Source organism: Oryctolagus cuniculus, chromosome 17 (genome assembly GCF_051225735.1).
Source record: "Oryctolagus cuniculus isolate XC-2025 breed Fujian yellow rabbit chromosome 17, ASM5122573v1, whole genome shotgun sequence".
NCBI classification, from domain to species: domain Eukaryota; kingdom Metazoa; phylum Chordata; class Mammalia; order Lagomorpha; family Leporidae; genus Oryctolagus; species Oryctolagus cuniculus.
Window position 1 is genome coordinate 60,194,647 of NC_142883.1, and position 21,381 is coordinate 60,216,027.

General features: G+C 46.4%; 1 protein-coding gene across 8 annotated transcripts in view; it reads right to left on the bottom strand.

The window, feature by feature from the left end:
• Positions 1-21,381, bottom strand: part of SPECC1 (sperm antigen with calponin homology and coiled-coil domains 1) — a 337,615-nt gene that overhangs the window by 106,725 nt on the left and 209,509 nt on the right. For all 8 annotated transcript variants that reach the window (XM_008270674.5, XM_008270675.5, XM_008270676.5 and 5 more), the window contains 3 exons: positions 9,373-9,580; positions 2,560-2,633; positions 2,009-2,187 (listed from right to left, as the gene is read on the bottom strand). In XM_008270674.5, the coding sequence (XP_008268896.3) occupies positions 2,009-2,187; positions 2,560-2,633; positions 9,373-9,580 (461 nt within the window). The remainder of the gene's footprint in view (positions 1-2,008; positions 2,188-2,559; positions 2,634-9,372; positions 9,581-21,381) is intronic.

Consider the following 21,381-nt stretch of genomic DNA (forward strand, 5'->3'; position numbering starts at 1 on the left):
CATGGAAGCAAGACAAATAGCCAAATAAACAAAAGCAGACACAAAAGCAAAGTAGATAGAATGACCTCACAATCATTTCAACAGCGAATACTATGACATCTCGTTTTCCTATTCTCTTTCTGTCTTTACTTAAAATTCACATTAAGAGGCCAAAAGATTGAGGTGTGCTGGCGCCGCGGCTCACTTGGCTAATCTTCTGCCTGCAGCACCGGCACCCCGGGGTTCTAGTCCCAGTTGGGGTGCCAGATTCTGTCCCGGTTGCTCCTCTTCCATTCCAGCTCTCTGCTGTGGCCCGGGAGTGCAGTGGAGGATGGCCCAAGTGCTTGGGCCCTGTACCCGCATGGGAGACCAAGAGGAAGCGTCTGGCCCCTGGCTTTGGATCGGCGCAGCACACCAGCCGTAGTGGCCATTTGGGGGTTGAACCAACGGAAGGAAGACCTTTCTCTCTGTCTCTCTCTCTCTTTCACTCACTGTCTATAACTCTGCCTGTCCAAAAAAAAAAAAAAAAAAAAACTGAGGTGTGACTATGAAGTAATGACCTTGATTTCTCCAGAGAATTGTGGAATTAGCTACATGACATATCTTAATCCCTTCTCTATGGATCATTTTCTATAAAATTTTTCCATAAAAGTGATGAGCAAAAGAACATGGGAATTAATTGGAATGGGTTTGATGGAAGAATCAAAAAAAATCTAAAAAGAAATCTACTAATTCCAGTGTCACTAAATTCATAATAATAGAACATCAGATCCAAAGACTCAGATGCAAGTCAATGAACACCCCTCTGAACCTGGAGAATATGGATTGATGAACACTCAGAACCCATTCAGTACATTTGACTTAAAAAGACTACTAGGTTTTGTATTTTAAAAAATCTGAAAATTCAAAATAATTCCCTAATATTCAAGAATCTTAAAGTTAAGGACACTGAGGGACCAGTGCTGTGGCACAGCAAGTTAAAGCCCTAGCCTGCAGTGCTGGCATCCCATATAGGCACCGGTTCAAGTCCTGGCTGCTCCACTTCCCATCCAGCTCTCTGCTATGGTCTGGGAAAGCAGTAGAGGATGGCCCAAGTCCTTGGGCCCCTGCACCCGTGTGGGAGACCCAGAGGAGGCTCCTGGCTTTGGATCAGCTCTGCTCTGGCCATTGCAGCCATTTGGGGAGTGAACCAGCGGATGGAAGACCTTCCTCTCTTTCTGGCTCTACCTCTCGCTATAATTCTCTTTCAAATAAATAAAATAAATCTTAAAAAAAAAAAGTTAAGGACACTGATTCCTGATGGGGGGAAGATAAGACTGAACTAGTTAAAGCCAAAAATAGTATTCCTAAATTTGCCTGAAAACCATTTAAATTTTAAATCATAATTAACTTGGAGCTCATATCAGAAATACCTTTCTCTTAAACATCACTATTCAGCAGTGAACCTCTGTGTGGTTCCCCTTGAAAGAACAGAAGGGAGCATCTGGCATCCAGCAGATGCTTGTTTCCCACGATCGTCCTTTGTAACAGAGAAGGGCGTGGCAAGGGTACTGCCAGTAAGGAAACATGGCCCTGGCTCAGCAGGAGTGAGTCCTTTAGCTGAGGGCAATTCCCTTGGGAGTGATTGCAACTTTCCCCACTACATAACAGTGACTTACATAAGGTGTTGTATTCGTATTTATTAGTGTGCACTACCCTACAGCAATAAATATTAAGGGGCATCCTAGTTATTATTTCTGCTCTTTAAGCCTAGGAGGGTATTTGTCTAGAACCTTTCCTATGTATACAAGTGAGGAGGTTTTCCAAAGCCTTATGCCAGAGAAGGGCAGTGACTAAGCCCTAACTGGAATAGTGATGGTGGTACTGGCAGTGATCCTACAAAAGGAATCACAGAAGCTGGCACAGAGAAACATAAAAGCGTCCCATCTCTCCACAACACAGCCCCAGGCGCAGAGATTAAGTGAGAAGCCAAGCGCTATCCAGGTGCCCGTCAGACTCGTGGAGGTGTGGCTCCCCTCTTGTCACCAACCTGCTGTGGCCCTGCATGTCCCCCAGCTCCTTCTGCAGCCTGGCGTTCTTCTCCTCCTCCTCCAGCAGCCTCCTCTTCACAGTGCGCAGCTCCTGCTGGGCCTCACACTTGATGTCATTGGCCACCACCACGGCGGTCTGCAGGTCTGCTTGGAAGCGCCTCCATTCCTCGGTCTCCTCCTGAAAATGCCAGAGTCCACACCCGCATTAGACAGTGCCAGCACCAGTACCTGGGCAGGGCTCCAGGGTCCCCGTGTGGACCACTGAGGAGGAATGGGCAGCAGTGCTCAGCAAGACCCTACTCTCATGGTGTCTTTTCACTGAGAAGCGGCATGGGTGGGAATCACACCTTTGTGTCACCAGAGTCCTCCATCCTAAAACTCAATGACTGCTTTAATTTTACTTGATGCCAACCAAAGACCTGTGCTATGGAAAGCAGACTAGAGAGAGTAAATGGAGTATTCTCCTCAGGTTTCCAAACCTGAGATGGGAAAGATCTACAGTGAGATGCCAGTGATGGTTTCCTGTCCCTGGCTGTACCCCACACCTCACCTTTATCTGCTTTGTCAGGGTCTTCAGCTGCCTTTCCAAGTCTGACTTCTGTTCCTCCAGCTTGATCACGTTACCTAGAAATAAGCAATTGAGACAGGGTTGGAAGAGCTGGGAGACTCCTCGGAGAAGGTAAGCTGGGTAGCAAAGAGGCAGCTCTGATACAGGCTTGTACATCCATCCATTCTATTAAAAACTTGATTTTTAGCACCCTGCAAACTGGGAACCAGAAGTAGGAAGTTCCTCCAAGATAGAGAACTATATAATGTGGAAAACAAGTGACACTTACTTAGGTTGTATAACCATATAGCATTATGGAAAGGTCCCTAGTAATCAGTCACACTTCCCACACCTACCCCTGGGACTCCCTGATTTGCACACAAAATCATCCTGATGTTCTTTATAACTCTGAAGTATAATGCTTCTGATAACAGAGGGTATGACTGGTTATTACTCCCATGACTTCTTTTTAAAAATTAACTGGTCGGCGCCGCGGCTCACTAGGCTAATCCTCCGCCTAGCGGCGCCGGCACACCAGGTTCTAGTCCCGGTTGGGGCGCCGGATTCTGTCCCGGTTGCCCCTCTTCCAGGCCAGCTCTCTGCTGTGGCCCGGGAGTGCAGTGGAGGATGGCCCAGGTGCTTGGGCCCTGCACCCCATGGGAGACCAGGAAAAGCACCTGGCTCCTGGCTCCTGCCACCGGATCAGCGCGGTGCGCCGGCCGCAGCACGCCGGCCGCGCCGGCCATTGGAGGGTGAACCAACGGCAAAGGAAGACCTTTCTCTCTGTCTCTCTCTCTCACTGTCCACTCTGCCTGTCAAAAAAAAAAAAAAAAAAAAAAAATTAACTGACTCAGGCCGGCGCCGTGGCTCACTAGGCTAATCCTCCGCCTTGCGGCACCGGCATACCGGGTTCTAGTCCCAGTCAGGGCGCCGGATTCTGTCCCGGTTACCCCTCTTCCAGGCCAGCTCTCTGCTGTGGCCCGGGAGTGCAGTGGAGGATGGCCCAAGTGCTTGGACCCTGCACCCCATGGGAGACCAGGATAAGTACCTGGCTCCTGCCATCGGATCAGCGCGGTGCACCGGCCGCAGCGGCCATTGGAGGGTGAACCAACAGAAAAGGAAGACCTTTCTCTCTGTCTCTCTCTCTCACTGTCTACTCTGCCTGTCAAAAAAATAAAAAAAAAAAATTAACTGACTTGAGAGGCAGAGAAAGCAAGCTCCCACCTGCCGGTTCACTTTCCACATGCCTGCAGTGGCCAGGGGGAGGAAAGAACTCAATCCAGGTCTCTCATATCGGAGGCAAGGGACTCAGCTACTTGAGCCATCACAGCTGCCTTCCAGAGTTTGCATTAGCAGGAAGTTGGAGTTAGGAGTTGCAGCTTGGAATTGAACTCAGGTTTTTCTATATGGAACACCTTAACCTGCAACTTAACAGCAAGGCCAACTGTCTACCCCTTGCCTCTAGTGACTTACATAAACCAGCTTCTATGGTTGTTGTTCTTTTTTTTAAAAGATTTTTTTTTCTTGAAAGGCAGAGTTAGAGAGAAGAGAGGAGAGACAGAGAGAGGGAGAGATCTACAATCTGCTGGTTCACTCCTCAAATGGCCACAATGGCCAGGGCTGAGCCAGGCTGAAGCCAGGAGCCAGGAGCCAATAGGTTTGGGGGTCCAAGCACTTGGGCCATCCTCTGATGCTTTCCCAGGTGCATTAGCAGACAGTTGGAGGCCGCCACCAGAGGCAGAGGCTTAATCTGCTACACCACAATGCCGGGCCAGAGTTGTGATTCTTAATCACAGTTAAACTTCAGAATCACTTGGAGAGCTTTTCAAAAGCACAAATGTGCGAGCCCCAGACGCTAGTCCCACAGGATCAAAATCTCCAAGGGCAGACAAAGTATGGGCCTGCACATGAGGCTACTTCAAAAAGTGCATGGAGGGGAGGGTGCTGTGGAGCAGCAGGTTAAGCTGCTGCTTGGGATGCCGACATCCCATACAGGGAGTTTGACTACTGTGCTTCTGTTCCAGCTTACTGCTAATGCAGCTGGGACCCAGATTATGATGCAAGTACTTGGGTCCCTGCCACCCACATGGGAGACCTGGATCAAGTTCCAGGTTCTTGGCTCTAGCCTTGGTTTGCAGGCATCTGGGGAGTAAACCAGTAGATGGAAGGTATCTCTCTCTTTACCTTTCCCTCTTCCTATGGTACTCTTTTTTTTTTTTTTTTTTTTTGACAGGCAGAGTGGACAGTGAGAGAGAGAGACAGAGAGAAAGGTCTTCCTTTGCCGTTGGTTCACCCTCCAATGGCTGGCGCGGCCAGCGTGCTGCGGCCGGCGCACCGCGCTGATCCGGTGGCAGGAGCCAGGAGCCAGGTGCTTTTCCTGGTCTCCCATGGGGTGCAGGGCCCAAGCACCTGGGCCATCCTCCACTGCACTCCCTGGCCACAGCAGAGGGCTGGCCTGGAAGAGGGGCAACCGGGACAGAATCCGGCACCCCGACCGGGACTAGAACCTGGTGTGCCGGCGCCGCTAGGCGGAGGATTAGCCTAGTGAGCCGCGGCGCCGGCCTTCCTATGGTACTCTTATCTTTCAAATAAATGAACCATTTTTAAAAAGTGCATGAAAATGTATATTATGATACACATAATATGCATGGGCTCTCTGCCTATATAACCAAAGCAATGAGTGCTCAGTGATTCTCAAGGTAGTATTTCCACCTGTACCATCAAATTAGTAAGCCTCCTTTTTTTTTTTTTTTTTTTTTTTTTTTTAAGATTTATTTGAAAGGCAGAGTTACAGAGAGGGAGAAAGGGAGAGAGGGAGAGAGAGAAAGTCTTCCATCTGCTGGTTCACTCCCCAGATGGCTGCAAGGGCTGGAGCTGCGCCAATCTGAAGCTAGGAGCCAGGAGCTTCTTCTGAGTCTCCCACACAGGTGTAGGGGCCCAAGGTCTTGGGGCATCTTTTGTTTGTTTGTTTGTTTGTTTTGACAGGCAGAGTGGACAGTGAGAGAGAGAGACAGAGAGAAAGGTCTTCCTTTTCTGTTGGTTCACCCGCCAATGGCCGGTGCGGCTGGCGCGCTACAGCCAGCGCACCGCATTGATCCGAAGCCAGGAGCCAGGTGCTTCTCCTGGTCTCCCATGCGGGTGTAGGGCCCAAGCACTTGGGCCATCCTCCACTGCACTCTCGGGCCACAGCAGAGAGCTGGACTGGAAGAGGGGCAACCGGGACAGACTCCTGTGCCCAGACTGGGACTAGAACCCTGGGGTGCTGGCGCCGCAGGCAGAGGATTAGCCTATTGAGCTGTGGCGCCAGCCCCTTGAGGGCATCTTTTACTGCTTTCCTAGGCCATAGCAGAGAGCTGGATGGGAAGTGGAACACCCGGGACTCGAACCGGGGCCCATATGGGATGCCAGCACTACAGGCTGCAGCTTTACCCGCTATGCCACAGCGCAGGCCCTGCAAACCTTCATTCTTACACACCAAAATAAACTTATCTTTTAAATCCATTTCCCACAAACTTTTTCAAGTACTGTTGTATAGCTTAACAGCTTCACAGGCAGCTTAACCACCTCTCCCTATTAAGAACATCTTTCTTTGTTCTGTCTGCCTTCAGTTCTCCCCATATTGCTATCAGAGTCATTTAAAGTTACATCTGTTCAAGTCAGTCATCTACTTAAAATTCCTCGATAGTTCCTCATGCTCTAGTCTGGGGTAGTAGCTGTCTATTAAGGAAATGAATCAGAATCACCAGGGAAGGTTTAACAAAAACCCCATATGGGCAGGTTCTGCCCCGGCAGTTCCAATTCAGCATGTGGGGCCTGAGGGTTTATGTTTGTCAGTGCTGTAGAATGAGAACGCTCCTTAACTTCCTTTTATTTTTCTATCCATTTCTCTCAAGGAGCTTATAGGAAGGAATGACTAGTCTAGGGCTAGATTTGTGTGATCCCTGAGCCCTGGCCAAAAAAAAAAAATCATCTTAATAATACCTTGATATCTCTAACAGAAGTTTAAAAGCTTCACAAAAGATGATCTGTGTTATTTTCAGTCTTAGCTATAGGAGGATCTAACCACAGGGGGAGGGCCTGAAACCTGCTCTGGACATTAATCATATGATGGTTTCTCTGGTGTGTCTGTGTTGACTTTTAAGGGTTCAGGGACAATACAACCATATACGCAACCGCAATATATCATAAAAACAAAACAAAGTAGGACTTGTCTCCTTTGGTTTCATTGTTTTCAGGCATGGGGCTGTATCTGGAAATATCCAAGGGATATTTTTAAAAGTTCATGGAGAAATGGGATGAAAATATAATTTTACTTTGGTGCAAAAAACCCTTCAACTCTATGTACAGTTTTCCCACTAAACACATTTTCCTGAATCCTTCCAATGCACAGAATTCAAATTTTTTATTGCACCAAAATAAATGGATCTTTAATTCACTTTCCATGAACTCTCCCTTTTTAAAAAAAAAAAAGATTTATTTGAAAATCAGAGTTACACAGAGAGAGAAGGAGAGGCAAAGAGAAAAAAGAGAGAGAGAGCGAGAGCGAGAGAGAGAGAGAGAGAGAGATGGGGCTCTGCCATCCACTGGTTCACTCCCCAGAGGGCCACAATGGCTGGAGCTGTGCCAATCTGAAGCCAGGAGCCAGAAGTCCTTCCAGGTTTCCCACGTGGGTACAGGGGCCCAAGGATTTGGGCCATCTTCCGCTGCTTTCCCAAGCCATAGCAGAGAGCTGGATCAGAATTGGAGTATTGAACCAGCACCCATATGGGATGCTGGCACTGCAGGCGGTGGGTGGCTTTACCCACAGCGCCGAATCCTCCATGAACATTCTTAAGTACCCTTGTACAGTGGCATTGGCACCTAGGTTTCTAGTTGCATTCCCAATCATGACTATGACCACTGAGAACAGTCTGGGTGACACTAACGCTCTACGGTAGTACTGCACATCAGGCCCAGAGAACGGAAAAAGCACAGTCAACCCTGATGCTAACCTATTAATCGAGGTATAGAATACACAGTGAATTCTCATTATTTGTGTTACTTAAATCAAGTTGCTGTGCACACTGAATCAGCAAATGCTGACCTGCTGCTTCTAGAGGAAATTCAGGACTAAGTTCCTGCAAGAGTCTGGTGGCAACATTTTCAACTGAAATGCCATTTGCGTTATATAGGTTCATTTGCCAATGGCCCTGTAAAACAAGTGAGCCTCCCCAGTGTTAGAACCCTGCTATTACCTTTCCTTATAATACTTAGCATGTGTTTTCAAATTCCTCCAGTCTCCTGATCTGAAGAACCTGCCTGGCCTGCCAGTTTAACTTTTCACATACCTTATTGGGGAGCCTGAAAGTACTCGCCATGTTTTAACATCTTCCTGACCCTGGGCAATGCGAGCACATATTTCTTTGGTGTTCAGCCTCCTAGTGCTTTTTTTTAAAGTCAGTTTTCATTTCATGAATCCATGAATTTAGCCACATCTCCACCTCTCCCATGCCTTCATCATGCACTACAGATGTTACCTTAGCAACCTTGTGGGCAGATCAGAGATGTACTTCCTGGAGGTGCTAGGTTGTTGGTTAGCACTGAACTAATACCCAACAGCACAACAGCTCCCACTGGAAGGAAGTTTACCTGAGACACCTGTTTTCTCTCTGAGGCTTGTCACAGCCTCTTGGGCTCAGCAACAGCAGACAGAACTTTAGCACTGTGCTTGTGACAGCCACGTAAATAGTAAAATCGCCAAAAAAAAAAAAAAAGGCACAAAAATGCTAAAAACATGGTACTAAATAAACCATGAAAAGAACACTTGCTTTCAGTATGAGAACTAAAACAAGAAGGCAGAGTGCCTTGTTTGACTTCAGTTGGAACCTTAAGTGCCAGATGACTCAAATTTTTCACCCCTCTGTGTATGCCCAAAAATAATTGTGAAAGTGCTGTAACGATTTGGGGGTTACAAATAAATTTTGATGACAAGTGAATGCAATATGGAGTTCTCAGGAAACCGAACAAGACATTTTTAGTATTGGCTAGTGTCACTCAAAGCCTTGTGGGTTGATTCTTCTGCTACAACAGCAAAATGCATTAGATGTGATGCTTTGATGAGGCTTATTTGGACAGCTCAGGCAATGTTTGATTAGTCTCTTAAAATTGCCTCTCCTTATTCAAAGCAAACAATGGGTTGGTAAATAAGCCATACATTGATGCCTCTTCAGTGGGTAAGTGGTCAACACGTGTCAGTCACCTGATACCCTACCACTGACAGGAGACACGCTAGAAGCGCTTTCTCCACTGTTCACTCCACTCTGACCATCTCTCATCCATCAGATCTCAAAGTCAACACACTGGCAGTGCTTGAGAACTGCAGCAAACAATTTGCCCTACAGAACCTCTCAGACCCTGAGTACTACCCTTAGGAAAAGTCCTTGCGGACCCTGTCGTAGTCATAGCCCCAAGGTCCCAATATACTGTATCAAAGTGCAACACGGTGCCTAGAGAGGGGTGGCAGTGCGTGGCTCACACAGCATGCACCTAACATACCCAAAACGCATCTGGTCTTTTTCAGACACCCTACACTGTTGACTCATGGTCAACAATTCTTTCTTCTGTCACCCAGTGTTTTTACCTAGTTTAAGAGATTAATTATAGTTTCTTAAGTGCTATTCTTCCTGGCCTGGAAGATTACAGAACACTCAAAATAGACTCTTCCTAACCCCAGAATCTACATCCTTAGAAACCCTTCCAGGATCACCGCAGTTCCAGGTCTCTTTAGAAACCTGCTCACGCCTGCTGCGCGCCTTGCCTGGGTGTGACTTCACTTACTTTCCAGCTCACTAATGAGCTGATTGTTATGTAACTTGACGGCCCGGTGCTGCTCCACCTGATCTTCCAGCTCAAAAATGGTCTCTTTCATGTCTTTTATCTCCGCGTCGCTCTCCGATGCTTTCTCTTGCAGCTTCAGGCTGGTCCTGCTCAGCTGTTCTGCTTGATGATCACATATTTCCTTCAGGTAAGAGTAATCCTTTTCCACCTAGAACAGAAGGAAGGAAGTCCCCTGGTCAGTTTAACAAGAAAGTTCCTTCAAATCAGCAGCAGGCTCATCGGCACAGTGGTGAAGGTTGCTCTTAGCAGGTGCTGTTTCTAGTACTCCTGGCCTCACAAACAGCCAAGACTAGGAATATTCAGAGAAACATGATGTATGTGTCCAAATGGTGGGATTTTGTGCCCCTTCTACAAGTAGAAAGGAGGCTGTACACATTTAAAGACCCTTCTGTCCCACAGCTCAGTAGAACATGCTTCCTGGGAGGTGCTGGTCCTGTACTGGGAGCGGCTGGATGTGGGTGTCCTCACCTCGCATCTGCTATAGAACAGTGCCCTCTGCTGGTGGAATGACGCCCCTGAAAGCTGACCCATCTACAAGCCCCAAATCTCTGCAGCCTGGAGATGCTCCAGAGGAAGGCAAGGCCAAATGAGCCCACTGCCTGGGAGGCACAGCACACAAGCCAGAAACAAAAAGGAGCACAGTATGGTTATTTCACCATTATTACACATTTTAAATATGCAGAAAAGCACCAAAAATAATACCCATCCATGCAAACCGTTTTAATCATTAAGTTTTGCCACATTTGCTCGATCTTTTTAGTTTAATAAGATCTTTTAAAGCCTCAACCTTCCCTCCCATCCTCAGAGGGTTTATACTAAAATCAATGTGTAGTCGTTCCTTGGTTTTGTCACTTTTACCCTGTGTGTATGTGCCCACAGTAAGATGGCATTTTGCTAAATTTTTTTAAATTTATTTTTATTTTTTATTTGACAGGTAGAGTTATAGACAGTGAGAGAGAGAGAGACAGAGAGAAAGGTCTTCCTTCTGTTGGTTCACCCCCCAAATGGCCGCTATTGCTGGCACTGCGCCGACCTGAAGCCAGGAGCCAGGTGCTTCCTCCTGGTCGCCCATGCAGGTGCAGGGGCCCAAGCACTTGGGCCATCCTCCACTGCCCTCCTGGGCCACAGCAGAGAGCTGGACTGGAAGAGGAGCAACCAGGACTAGAACCCGGCGCCCATATGGGATGCCAGCGCCGCAGGCAGAGGATTAACCAAGTGAGCCACAGCGCCGCTCCATGCTGGATGTTTTGACACTCTTACCCAAGTGGAGGTACAACCACCCCATCCTTCTGCAGTGCACCGATTACACTGCATTGTCTAATATGGTATGTGTCTTTGTCCTGTACGCTATCTCGCTTTTTATTTTCTGTGACTTGTTTTTAACTGTGTTTCTGAGACGTACCCACATTAATACACATTGGGTTAGGTTATTACTTTAATTGCTGTACATTAGCATTTCACTGTCTGAATATACTAATTATTTTATATTGTGAATGATGCTGCAATAAGCATCATTACCTCTTCTATCATCTAATAAATGTTACTAAATAGTTATGCATTTGCCAGGTAATCTAAGCTTCATACCCAATAAGTTTCTTCCTAGATTTTTTTTGGGGGGAGGGGCAGGGAGTGTCTTCACGAACAATACAATTTTTTTCAAATGTTTTTTAAAAATTTTTTAAAAAATTTATTTGACAGGTAGAGTTATAGACAGTGAGACAGTCAGACAGAGAGAAAGGTCTTCCTTCCATTGGTTCACCCCCCAAATGAACGCCACAGCCGGAACTGCGCCCATCGGAAGCCAGGAGACAGGTGCTTCTTCGTGGTCTCCCATGTGGGTGTAGGGGACCAAGCACTTGGGCCATCCTCCATGGCGCCAGCCCCCTCAAATGTTTTTAAACTCAATGTCAGGTACAAAACATTCTGACTGCGGCCGGCACCGTGGCGCAGTAGGTTAATCTTCCACCTGCAGCGCCGACATCCCATATGGGCGCCGGTTCTGGTCCTGGCTGGGAAAGCAGTAGAGGATGGCCCAAGTCCTTGGGCCCCTGCACCCATGTGGGAGACCAGGAGGAAACACCTGGCTCCTGGTTTCGGATCGGTGTAACTGTGGCCGTTGCGGCCATCTGGGGAGTGAACCCACGGAAGGAAGACTTTTATCTCTGTCTCCCCCTGTCATTGTCTGTAACTCTACTTCTCAAATAAATAAATAAATAAATAAAATCTTAAAAAAAAAACCTTCTGACTATAAACGCTATGGGACAGGGATCTTGTCTGTTTCATCACCACCTGCAGGGTCAGATATAAAGTACTGAATGAACATTTCACGAGTGAATGGGTGGAGAAACACTGGAAGGCAGTAGAGCAGTTTCTCATTTTTCAACTAGGAAGCTGTAACAAAGAGAAAGGAGGGAGGAAGGGAGGGAGGGAAGTAACAGAGAGAACCAGTAAGCAGAGCACACTGCCTGCATCAAGTGTAAGCACTGCTATCTGAAACTTGTATTTCAAGGATAAAAGCGTGTGGCTCTGGAATGCAATATAAAATGTAACATTACAGGTTGTGGTCCAACAAGTTTGAAAGCTGTTTCGGTACATTAAAATAGCTCAGGGTACAAAGTCTGCAGAGAGACTGCCAGGGTCTAAATCCAAATTCTACCCTGTATTGCTTTAATCTTTCTGCCCTAGCTTCCTCATCTAAATAACGGGACAGTTCAGTGAAATAACACACCTAAGAGAGTCTGTCACAGTGCCTGACACACAGAAAGCACTCAATAAAAGCCATTCTTGGGACCAGCATTGTGGCGCAGTGGGGTAAGCTGCCAGCTGAGACAACAGCATCCTATATGGGCGCCAGTGCAAGTTCTGTTCTGGCTGCTCCATTTCCAATCCAGTTCCACGCTAATGTGCCTGGGAAGACAGCAGAGGAGGGTCCAGGCACTTGGGTCCTTGCCACCCAGGCGGGGGACCTGGATAGAGTTCCAGCCTCCTGGCTTTAGCCTGGCCCAGCCTCAGCCATGTGGCCATTTGGGGAGTGAACCAGCAGATGGAAGATCTAATTTTCTCTCTATCTCTCCCACTCTCTAACTTTCAAATAAGTAAATAAATCTTTTTTTGAAGCCACCATTTTTCTCATAATGACCTATTTCATATATATAATATTAAATAATAATATAACACAGGTTCATTTGGCCAAGAAAATCACCACATGTGGAAAACACCGCAAGCCTTACATCTTAGGACAGCTGCTTTGTTCAACAGAAGATGAATTTTAAGGAGAAAAGCAGCATTGCATTTTAGTCACTGTAAGCATGTCTGAAAGCATCTGAGAAACAGCAATGGGAGAGAGCTTTGAGCCTTCCCGCCTGAAGTAGGCCGTGGTCCTCCACAGAGCTGGCCAGTTCTGTATCATGGAAACTTTGGGCTGGAGTCTAGTCTGGCTGGAACTATTGCGGGGCAGGAGCAAAATGGGGGACTGTAACAGAGTAACCTGAGGGCTGAGCGGCCTGAGAGGCTCCAACCTCCCTTTACTTCCCAAATGCTGGCTCATGTTCACCTTGGGACATGATGAACAAATGGTGACCCGGGGTGCCATTGTGATGGGTGTGGATGCAGACTGCTAAGGTTGGTAAACCTACAAATGAGCAATCTGTTTCAAATACAGCACTTCTCCCTTGTTGATTCTGGAATAATTTTCTCAAGTTTGATAATATATGCCAGAAAGTTCTTTCAAGAAAACAAACAAGAAAATAAACAAACAAATAGCCCTTAAATAGCTTCACTTCTCACAGGCACTTGCTAGGTAACAGGCAGTTGTTTTTCCATCCATTTTACACATTAACAAAGAGAGAGAGACAGAGAGAGAAAGAGAGAGAGAGAGACAGAGAGAGACTATATCACCTGAAAGGAATAATCCAGCATACCAAGTAGATGAGACCAAATCCCTACATTTCCATGACTGTTTAAAGTTCTAGGTTGCCTTTTTTCATCTGCAAAGTCTTTTGAGTTTAGCTTCTTTAGCTCAGGAATTACAGTCAGACACCTAGCAAAATGATTTTCAATGTCTTCCTCAAAAAAAAAAAAAAAAATCAGGGACTGCTATTGCAGCACAGCAAGTTAAGCTGCTGCCTGCAACACCAGCATCCCATATGACAGCACCAGTTCAGTCCATGCTGCTCTGCGTCCAATCCAGCTCTCTGCTAATGTAGCTGGAATGGCAGCAGAGGGTGGCTCAAGTGTTTGTGCCCCTGCCACCCATATGGGAGACCTGGATGGAGTTCCAGGCTCCTGGCTTTGGCCTAGCTCAACCCCTGCCTTTGTGGCTATTTGGAGAGTAAACCAGAGGATGGAAGATCTCACTCTTCTCTGTCTCCATCTCTCTCTCTCTCTCTCTCTCTCTCTCTCTCTCTTTTCTGCCTTTCAAATACATAAAATAAATCTTTTTTTAAAAAAGGAAGAAATAATGTTCATGCATTCCAAGCAAATCCCATCTTCAAAATTCAACTTCTTTGGAGAAGGGGCCATGACATTGCATTACAGATTCAGAAGAATTCCTAGGAACACCAATACTTCCTGGAGAGGGCAGTGCAAGCCTTTTCTGATGCTGTGACACTGCTGAGGGCAGATGGCAGCAGAGGCCACTCAGGACTCCGCTGAAGCTCTGTGGCCCCAGGACACAGGGCAGCTCTGAGATCAGAAGGACTAGAATATTAGCAAGTGTCACTCCCTTTCCCTTGCAGTCAGACACTGAATTCAGGGTGAAGATACCACATAGGCTGGGTTCCCTGGGAAATGTTTCAAGATAGAGATGTGCGTGCAAGAAGTTTGTTGAGGAGTTCCCTGGGACAGAGAAGGAAGCAGGACCTGGCAGCAGCAACAGCACCACTGCAAAGCTGTCGCATAAAGGCCTTGGCTAATCCCATGGGGAGCTCTGCGCTTAGCATTGCCTCAGATGGACAAGGGCCTGGCCCTTTATCCCTCCAGTGGGTTAACCATGGATGAGGCTACTTGGGTAGCTCTACTCAGCAGAGGGCAAGTCCTGGAGGGGAGCCCCAGCTGGGCACCATGAGCAGGGGAGAGGCTTGGTGCACCCCTACCTCTGCAGACACTATGAAGTGTAGTTTTTTCATAATGCACATTTTTCCAGGAACTTTTTGAAGACTCATCATATGCATAGATTTCAAAATATGCCTGCATCACAATAAACTTTTTAATTACATTTTCCATAAACGTTTTAAGGTATCCTTATATGCAGTTTTCTTTGGTTGAGTGTGAGAAACAGGGAAATCAACCTAGAGATATCCTACATAAACCAGCCATAACAACAGAGAACATAGAATAAAGAGAATAATAGGGTAACAGGTTCGCAGTTAATCTAGCAATGTTATCAATATATGAAGAAACAAAACTTCAATTTATTAAAAATTATAGTGTGGGGCCAGCACTATGGCATAGCAGGTAAACCCACCACCTGCAGTTCAGCATCCCATATGAGCGCCGGTTCAAGTCCCAGCTGCTGCACTTCCGATCCAGCTCTCTGCTATGGCCTGGGAAAGCAGTAGAAGATGGCCCAAGTACTTGGGCCCCGGTAACCACATGGGAGACCTGAGGAAGCTCCTGGTTCCTGGCTTCAGATCGGTGCAGCTCCAGCCATTGTGGTCATCAGGGAGTGACCAGCAGATGGAAGACCTCTCTCTCTCTCTCTCTCTCTCTCTCTCTCTCTGTAACTCTTCCAAATAAATAAATCTTTTTTAAAAAAAGTATAGTGTAAGATAAAAACATGCTCTAAACAGTTCAATGTTATAGTTAATTTTAGTTGGTTTTCATGACAAAGATAGGATCATGAGGATTTAAGCCCTGGCTTTCAGAAATCACTTAATACACACCTACCAAAAACATAGAGACAGATATCAAGTCAGGTCAGTACAATGAACTTAAAACTATTTTTTGTTTATTTGAGAGGCACAGACAGACTAAGAGCTCCCATCTGCTGATTCACTCCCCAAATGCCTACAACTGCTAGGGCTATGCCCAGGTTGGATCCAGGAGCTAAGAATGTAATTCAAGTCTCCCATGTCAACTACATGGGATTACCTGAGCCACCAACACTGTATCTCAGGGTCTGCACTGGCAGGGAACTGGAATCAGGAATTGAGCCCAGGTACTCTGATGTGTGATACGGGTATCTTAACTGCTAGGTTAGATGCCCACTCTATCAGTATAATAAATTCTGAATAAATTCCATTATCATAAAAGTTTTGTATATAGTTCTATTAGAAACCAGCAAAAGCAAGGAAGATATTTGGCTTGTAAAGTAAACCCTCCATAACTCCATCTTATATGGTTGTCATTTTATTTGGCCTTTGACAGAATTTGGTGATTATATTGTCCATTCAATAAATTATCTTTGTGCTTGACAAAGAGAGGTGAGTGGTACCAATGGAAAAAGGAAGACCTTTCTCTCTGTCTCTCTCTTACTGTCTAACTCTGCTTGTCAAAAAAAAAAAAAAAAAAAAAAAGAGAGAGAGAGAGAGAGAGATGAGTGGTGCAATAGTTAAGTGGCTGGAGGCAGGGGGTGCTCATACTGGGGTGCTTGGTTTTAGCCATGGCTCCTCAGCTTCTGTTCCAGCTTCCTGCTAATGTGCACCTGGGAGGCAGATGATGGCTCAAGTACTTGGGTCCTCATCACCCATATGGGAGAACCAGATTGAGTTCCAGGCTGCTGACTTCGGGCTGGCCCAGTCCTGGTTGTTGTGGGCATTTGGGGAGTGAACCAACAGATGGAAGATCTTACCTGTCTTTCAAATAAAATAAAAATAAATACATAAAAGTTTTAGAAAATAGATCATCCACAAGGGCAGAGAATGGCAGAAAGATATTACTAATGTTAATTACTAATTAATAGTAACGATTTTAATATTATTACTGCTTCTAGAGACGTGGAAAGGCAAAGGAAGACCTTAGGCACGAGAATGGAGGTGGTGCCTAGTCTTGGAGTCACTTCCTGGGATCTCACCTGCATCTGGACTGGCAGTGCTCACAAAGACTTGGTGCACAGACTGTACATCCTTTCTGATAGCAACAGACAACTCTCCCCCCTCAAACCTGCTGGAGTTCTATGCTCCCTCTCACCAGTAACAGAACAATCACATGTTCAGCCACACAAGCTAAGATCTGTGAATGGACTGAAATTCTTCTTTCCCCATAGCCCAACATCAAATGAATCATCAAACCCTACAGAGCCTTCCTTCTAAATATCTAATGACTGGGGCCAGCATTGTGGCACAGCAGGTTAAGCCACCCCCTGCGGCATCCACTTCCCGTATGCTTGCTGATTTGAGTCCCGGCTGCTCCACTTAAGATCCAGCTCCCTGTGCCTGGGAAAGCAGCAGAGGGAGGCTCAACTACTTGGGCCCCTGCCACCCATGTGGGAGACCTGGATGGAGTTCTGGCTCCTGGCTTCAACTTCAGCCTGGCCCAGCCTTGTGTGTTTTGGCCATTTGGGGAGTGAATTCAGTGGATGGAAGATCTCTCTTCTGTAACTTTGCCTTCCAAAAAAAAAAAAAAAAACCCCAAAAACAAAAAAACAACAACCAAAAAACAACAAACGCCTTTTTAACCCCTGTCTTCCCTCTTGTGTGTCCCCCTATTCAATCCTTCATTCTTTTTAAAAAACATGGTCTCCTTTGTCTTTTTTTTTTTTAAGATTTATTTATTTGTTTGTTTGTTATCACAAATGGCAGCCCAACCTGCTCACCACAATACCAGCCCCCTTCATTCTTCTCACCAGAGTAGCCAAAGTCATCTTTCTAAACTGAAAATATGATTCTGAAACTCCCATTTAAAATTCCTCAGATCAAAAACACAAACAACTCCATTCCCAAAAAGTCCACTGGACTTCATAAAAATTGAAAACTTTTGTGTCTCAAAGGACATTATCATGACAGTGAAAAGATAACCCAAAGAATGGAAGCAAATATTTGCAAATCATGTATCTGGTAAGGGGTTTATATCCAGAATACACACACACACACACACACACACACACACAACTCTTACAACTTGGCAGTAAGTAACAGAATCTAAAAATGAGCAAAGGATATAAATAGATTTTTCTCCAAAGAAGAGACACAGATGACAAATAAGCACATGAAAACACTAAGCATCATTAGTCACTTCTGCAGTGACTAAAGGCATCACTGGTGAAATGCAAATGGAAAATGCAAATCAAATGCAAAGACCCCACTCCACCAGGATGGCTGTGTGATGGCATGTGATGAGGAGATGGAGAAACGGGAGGGGAGGCCTCCTACATTGCTAGCAGGAATGTAAAAAGGTATAGCCACTTTGAAAAACAATTTGACAGTTTCTCAAAAAGTCAAATACAGAATCACCACATGACCTAGCAATTCTATTCCTAGCCATATACCTAAGAAAAATGAAAACATGCTGTGTATTCATATAGAATTCTGTATACAAACAATGGTACCCACGTGATTTAAAATAGCCCCAAAGTGGAAAAGATGGAATATCTGGCATAATAAAGAATGAAGTACTGGTACCTGCTAAAACACAGATGAGCCTTGACAAGATGCCGAGACACAAAGGGGCACATAGTGCACGATTCCATGTACATGAAACACACAGAAGAGGCGAATTCATAGAGGCAGAAAGTGGGTTAGTGGCTGCCCAGGGGCTCAGAGGAGGTGATGGACAAGTTTCTACATGATGTGTAGACATTCTTTGTTTTTATTTGACAGGTAGAGTTTTAGACAATGAGAGGGAGAGACAGAGAGAAAGGTCTTCCTTCCGTTGGTTCACTCCCCAAATGGCTGCCACGGCTGGCGCTGTGCCGACCCGAAACCAGGGGCCAGGTGCTTCTTCCTGATTTCCCATACAGGTGCAGGCTTGAGCCATCCTCCACTGCCCTCCCGGGCCACAGCAGAGAGCTGGACTGGAAGAGGAGCAACCAGGACTAGAACCCGGTACCCATATGGGATGTTGGTGTCGCAGGTGGAGGATTAACCAAGTGAGCCACGGCGCTGGCCCCTGTAAAATTCTAAAACAGTGGTGATGGTTGCACAGCTGATTGAATACACTAAGAACCACTGACTTATACATTTTATGTGAATGCTATTGCAATAAAGCTGTTATTTAAAAGAAATTCTTGGGGCTGGTGTTGTGGCACAGTGGGTTAAATTGCTACTGGCAATGCCAGCATCCGGTATCTGAGTGCCAGTTTGAGTCCCAGCTGCTCTGCTTCTGATCCAGTTCCCTGAAAATGTGGGAAGGCAGGGGAAGACAGGCAGAGTACTTGGAACTCTGCCACCCATGTGGGAGACCTGGATGGAGTTCTGGGCTCCAAGCTTCAGGCCGGTCCAGCCCCAGCCACTGCAGCCAGTTAGGGAGTGAACCAGCAGACGGAAGATGGATCTTTTTTGGTCTCTCCCTCTCTATATAATCCTGCCTTTCAAATAAAGAAATAATTTTTAAAAATTCTTCAGAGATTCCTACTATCTTGAAGATAAAATTCAGCCCACTTAGCTGGTATCTCCCCTGTGCACTCTAGCAACAATGAACCTTGCATTACTTCTGTCGCTCCCCCTCTTCGTGGAGGAACGACACCAAGCCCTGCCTAGGCTTCATATCCGAGTCACGGCACCACTATGTCGCTCCCCCTCTTCGTGGAGGAACGACACAGGACCCTGCGCTGTTCTTTCGTCTGCTCGGCCCTCCCCGGGTTTGCTGCTGGTTCTTCCCGGGTTGGCTACTATCCCTTCCACCTCCGTGGAAGGGCAGTTCCCCCTGGCCACATTCCCCACTTCCGCAGGGGAGCGGCACACCGCCGGCCGGCTCGTCTCGGGGGCTGCACAGGTGTTCCTTCAGATAGATGTTCCCCTTAGATGTTTCTGGTGCATGCCGTCTCTCTCCTCCTTTATAGTCCTCCTCCGCCAATCCCAACTCGGCTGCCCACACGCCGAGTACACTGCTCTCCTCCAATCAGGAGCGACTCCTACAGTTTATTGGTTGAACTGGAGGCACCTGTGTAGAAGCTGTTTTCTTCTCTCCCAGCGCCATATTGTGGGAGAGCAGATGCACAGAATAAGTCTTAATTCCAGTAACTCAGTCTAGTCCGGATTGTTCCCCACAACTTCCTTGTTGGGCCATGCTTTCTGGCCAGAGGACTTGCTCTTCTTCTCCTGAAACACTCCCACATCCCAGTTCCACCATTCACCTGGTTAACTACCTCCTGCCCCCTCTAAGACTCAGGTTGGAAAACCACACTTTTAAAAAGGATTTATTGGGGCCAGTGCTGTGGCGTAGTGGGTAAAGCCACTGCCTACAGTGCCAGCATCCCATATGGGTGCCAGTTTGAGTCCTGGCTGCTCCATTTCCGGTCCAGCTGCTGTGGTCTGGGAAAGCAGTAGAAGATGGCCCAAGTGCTTGGGCCCCTGCACCCACACGGGAGACCTAGAAGAAACTTCTGATTCTTGGCTTCGGATCGGCGTAGCTTTGGCTGCTGTGTACAACTGAGGAGTGAACCAGCGGATGGAAGACCTCTCTCTCTCTCTCTCTCTGTGCCTCTGCCTCTCTGTAACTCTGCCTTTCAAATAAATAAGTATTTCTTTATTTGAAAGGCAGAGTTACAGAGAGAGAGAGAGAGAGAGAGAGAAAGAGAGAGAGAGTTCTTCCATCTGCTGGTTTAATCCCCAAATGGCTGTCAACAGCCGGAGCTGGGCTAGTCCGAAGTCAGGAGCCAGGAGCTTCTTCCAGGTCTCCCACGCGGGTACAAGGGCCCAAGCACTTGGGCCATCTTCCACTGTTTTCTCCGATGCATTAGCAGGGAGATGGATCTGAAGTGGAGCAGCTGCAATTCCAGTTGGTGCCTATATGGGATGCCAGCACTGCAGGTGGTGGCTTTACCTGCTAACGTCACAGCACCAGCCCCAAAACTACATTTCTTGATAACTTGGGCTTCCACTGTGAATTTCTAATTTCACTACAATCATGTAAAATTCTCCTAGTTCACCAAGGCTTTGAGAGGTTGCTTTCTTCAAACCACAGGCCTTTGGCCTTTAGATTACAGTGTGCTTGAATGCTTTTCTCTCTCCTCTTTGCTTTCAGGTAACTCAGAAGCAGTGCTCAAGAATAAAAGCTTTAAGGTCGATCCTGGCTTTACCAATTAATTCATTAGACTAACAACATAATCATTCTTAGCCTCAATGGAAAAAAATTAGATGACAGTACCTATAGCACAAGGTTACAATGACTAAATGAGACTAAATGACCAAAAAGTTCTAATAGTACCTATCACATATAAAGCATTAAAATATTAGCTGTTATTAAAATTTGATGATAAATTTTTAATATTTTGACAAAATTATAGCAGCCTCTCTCATCTTTTTTTAAGATTTATTTATTTATTTGAAAGTCAGAGTTATACTCAGAGAGAAGGAAAGGCAGAGAGAGAAGTCTTCCATACACTGGTTCACTCCCTAAGGAGCTTCTTCCGGGTCTCCCACATGGGTGCAGGGGCCCAAGGACTTGGGCCATCTTCTACTGCTTTCCCAGACCACAGCAGAGAGCTGGATCAGACGTGCAGCAGCCGGGACTTGTACTGGCGCCCATATGGGATGCCAGCACTGCAGGCGGCGGCTTTACCCGCTACACCACAGTGCTGGCCCAGCCTCTCTTTTACAAGTCTCTTTGGAACCCGTCCATTCATCAAACAAGTATTCACTGAATACTTAATGTATGGCAGAGACGGCAAGGCTAAAATTTTATACAAGAGTAAACAAACTTGGAATGATTGCTTAAGTAAGAATGTGTGTTGGTTTTGTTTTGACATCTAGCTTGGGTGCTGCAAAACTCCTTCTGCCTCATTCTTGGCCCTGCTGTGAATAGACACTGCTGACATACACAGCCACAATTTATTCTGACTGGCCTAAATTC